Source organism: Trypanosoma equiperdum, assembly GCF_001457755.1.
Source record: "Trypanosoma equiperdum strain OVI genome assembly, contig: ctg_1816, whole genome shotgun sequence".
Classification (NCBI taxonomy): Eukaryota; Euglenozoa; class Kinetoplastea; order Trypanosomatida; family Trypanosomatidae; genus Trypanosoma; species Trypanosoma equiperdum.
Window position 1 is genome coordinate 34 of NW_027123856.1, and position 2,485 is coordinate 2,518.

The 2,485-nt window shown below is 45.0% G+C and overlaps 1 protein-coding gene across 1 annotated transcript; it reads right to left on the reverse strand.

Annotated features, from left to right (window-relative positions):
* Positions 1–204: 204 nt before the first annotated feature.
* On the reverse strand, positions 205–1,377 carry TEOVI_000563300 (UDP-Gal or UDP-GlcNAc-dependent glycosyltransferase, putative; the record flags this gene model as incomplete). The annotated part of the gene is made up of 1 exon (XM_067223258.1): positions 205–1,377. One exon carries the CDS (start codon positions 1,375–1,377, stop codon positions 205–207), a length of 1,173 nt encoding a protein of 390 aa, XP_067079359.1.
* Positions 1,378–2,485: the final 1,108 nt, after the last annotated feature.

Here is a 2,485-nt window from a genome sequence, read left to right on the forward strand (position 1 = left end):
CGAGTGACCAAATAGCACAAGAGGAGAAATCAAGTCAACTGTCAATCAACAAGACGACGGACATAGACAACAAAAATTCAATTAATGCATCATAACGCACGAGCATAGAATACATACACACCTTAGCAACTCCAAGGAACGAAAAAAAAAAAAATCAACCACAGTAAAGAAGTGCCTCTATGCAGCCACGAGCAAATTCTCCAGCTACCGGCAACTAAAACCCTTCATACCCTCATAAATACTGTAAATAAAACGTGGAGCCACATCCCTCTCATTAGCAAAACGTTGCTTTAGTTTCTCGTATTCATCCTCCCTAACATGGTGCACCATTACGGAACTATCGGTGACAGCAACAACAGTTGGCCCGGCGTGCACGTTATGAAAGGAGCATTTCTTTTCCCGAATGTAAAGTATTTTGCTAGCGTACCCGGCCCTCTGCAATGTTAGTCCAACCATCGCGTCCTCAGCCAGAAGATAGAAACGCTTAATCGTAAACATACTGAGCACTGACGAGGAACTGTTCACTACTTTGCGCAGTGGTCCATAAGAAACAAACTGCTTAGCAACATCACGAGCAAGGGTGTAGCACCAACCAAAAGCGTAGTTAAACCTTGTTCTGCCAACGGTATATCTATCAATCGTACCCCAATATACCCCTCGTCGTGGTAGATCGCGTAAGTCAACAAGGTACTGTGGAACACGCAAAAACATGTCATCATCGCCTTTCGCAATATACGCGGCGCGTGAGAAAACAATCAGCGACAAATCAAACCACATGAATGTCTTGCGACTCATACCAACCTCTGCTTCAACACCCCATTTTCCATCCTGGCCCACTTGCTTTTTGGTCGACACACGACCCTCATTCATTGGAAGTGTAATTACATCATTCCACTTCTCAGCCTCCTCTAAAGCAGCAGACGTGAAGACGTAGTTATTGTCGGGGTGACGTGCAAGGATATATAATGGCAGCATACTTCCCACGAAGTCATTTGCACGCCGCGCAACGCCACCATACGCCCAACAAGTCATCCGCTGCAAATGCCTCCGTCGCCGTCTCACATTTATGTCCACAGAAGGCACACCAAACACCACCAAATATTCGGCATCCTCCCACTGACGCAAAACTGTGGAAGGGACGTAAGCGAGAGCCTCTCGTATCCACAAGGGATATTTGGAGGGAACGTTAACTACGTGACTCCGCACACTCGGTACCTGCATAACTGCCTTCTCACGATGTTTCATTCCATTATTTTGACGGGGCGTAAGGTAAATGGCTACTGTACATAAAGATAAGAGTAACACTGTAGCACAAATGCTGCGCCTCGCGATACTTCTTTGCCTAAATTCACGCTTCCGGGGCTCCGACAGGGACATAGACTTACCTCCGACAAGAATACAGGAAGGGCAACAACATATCAAGTGTAATTATAATCAGACAAAATGACAAATATAACAAATGCTATTACGGCAGGTGGAAGAGTGGAAAAAGGAAAGAAGGCATATAAAAGAATTTAAATTGTTTGTTAACTTGATACAGTTCTTGATTACACACCTCAGCTCTGTGTGCTCGCTACAATAAACACTGTACAGATCGTTAAACTCTTTGCATGCCAAGTCGTAACCAACAGACAGCTCAGCATACCCACAAAATCACACAGCACCATCCATATCAATCGTACCCCAATATACCCCTCGTGATTACTTCAATTGACACTGTATCACTCACTGCTTCCCTCTTGCGGCAAGGGCTGACGAGTATAAGTGGTGCAGCTACGCGGTTGTTAATCGTAGTGACGCTCACGAAGTGAGCTTTGAGGTCAGTACCTTTAACTCCAATTTGTTCTCGCACTTTCTTTTCCTGCAGGATCACCGTATACAGTCGCGGCCCGCACAATGCAAATGGCTGCATGTTCGATTGCGTTGAGTTTAACATGCAGTTCATCGTCCGCTACGGAGAGAAACGCTAATGAACGGGCACACAATTCCGGAGAAAAGATGTATTAAAGGGGGATTTGCAGTAATTGTTTTGCGGTGTGGCTGCGGTTTACCCCATGTCACAAATGGGGGAACATAACATGTCTACTAACTCTTACATCATTCTCAAACACAAAGAAATGCGAAATGAACTTAGTGGCAGGAAGAGTGAGCACACAAATTCTCCATGATGAGTCCAAAAGTGAAACAATGGGACGCAACATCAATTTTCCACATTAGTATCTCAAGTAGAGAGCGATTTACTGTACACACATAATTAACAGTACAAACAACCGCGTTACAATAATGGTGGTAGTACAATTCACAGCCAGATAACCGATGAAAGGGCTGGTTGTGTCCGTGTATATTTAATCCACGAAATGCGACGCACCAATGCCTGTCCACCACAGCACGCGTTAAATTACAAGATGTTTCGTGCACCTTCACCATCGCGAGGCAAATCAATTAGAATCATTAAAGAAATACCCCCGTGCTCGTCAGCCCCCCC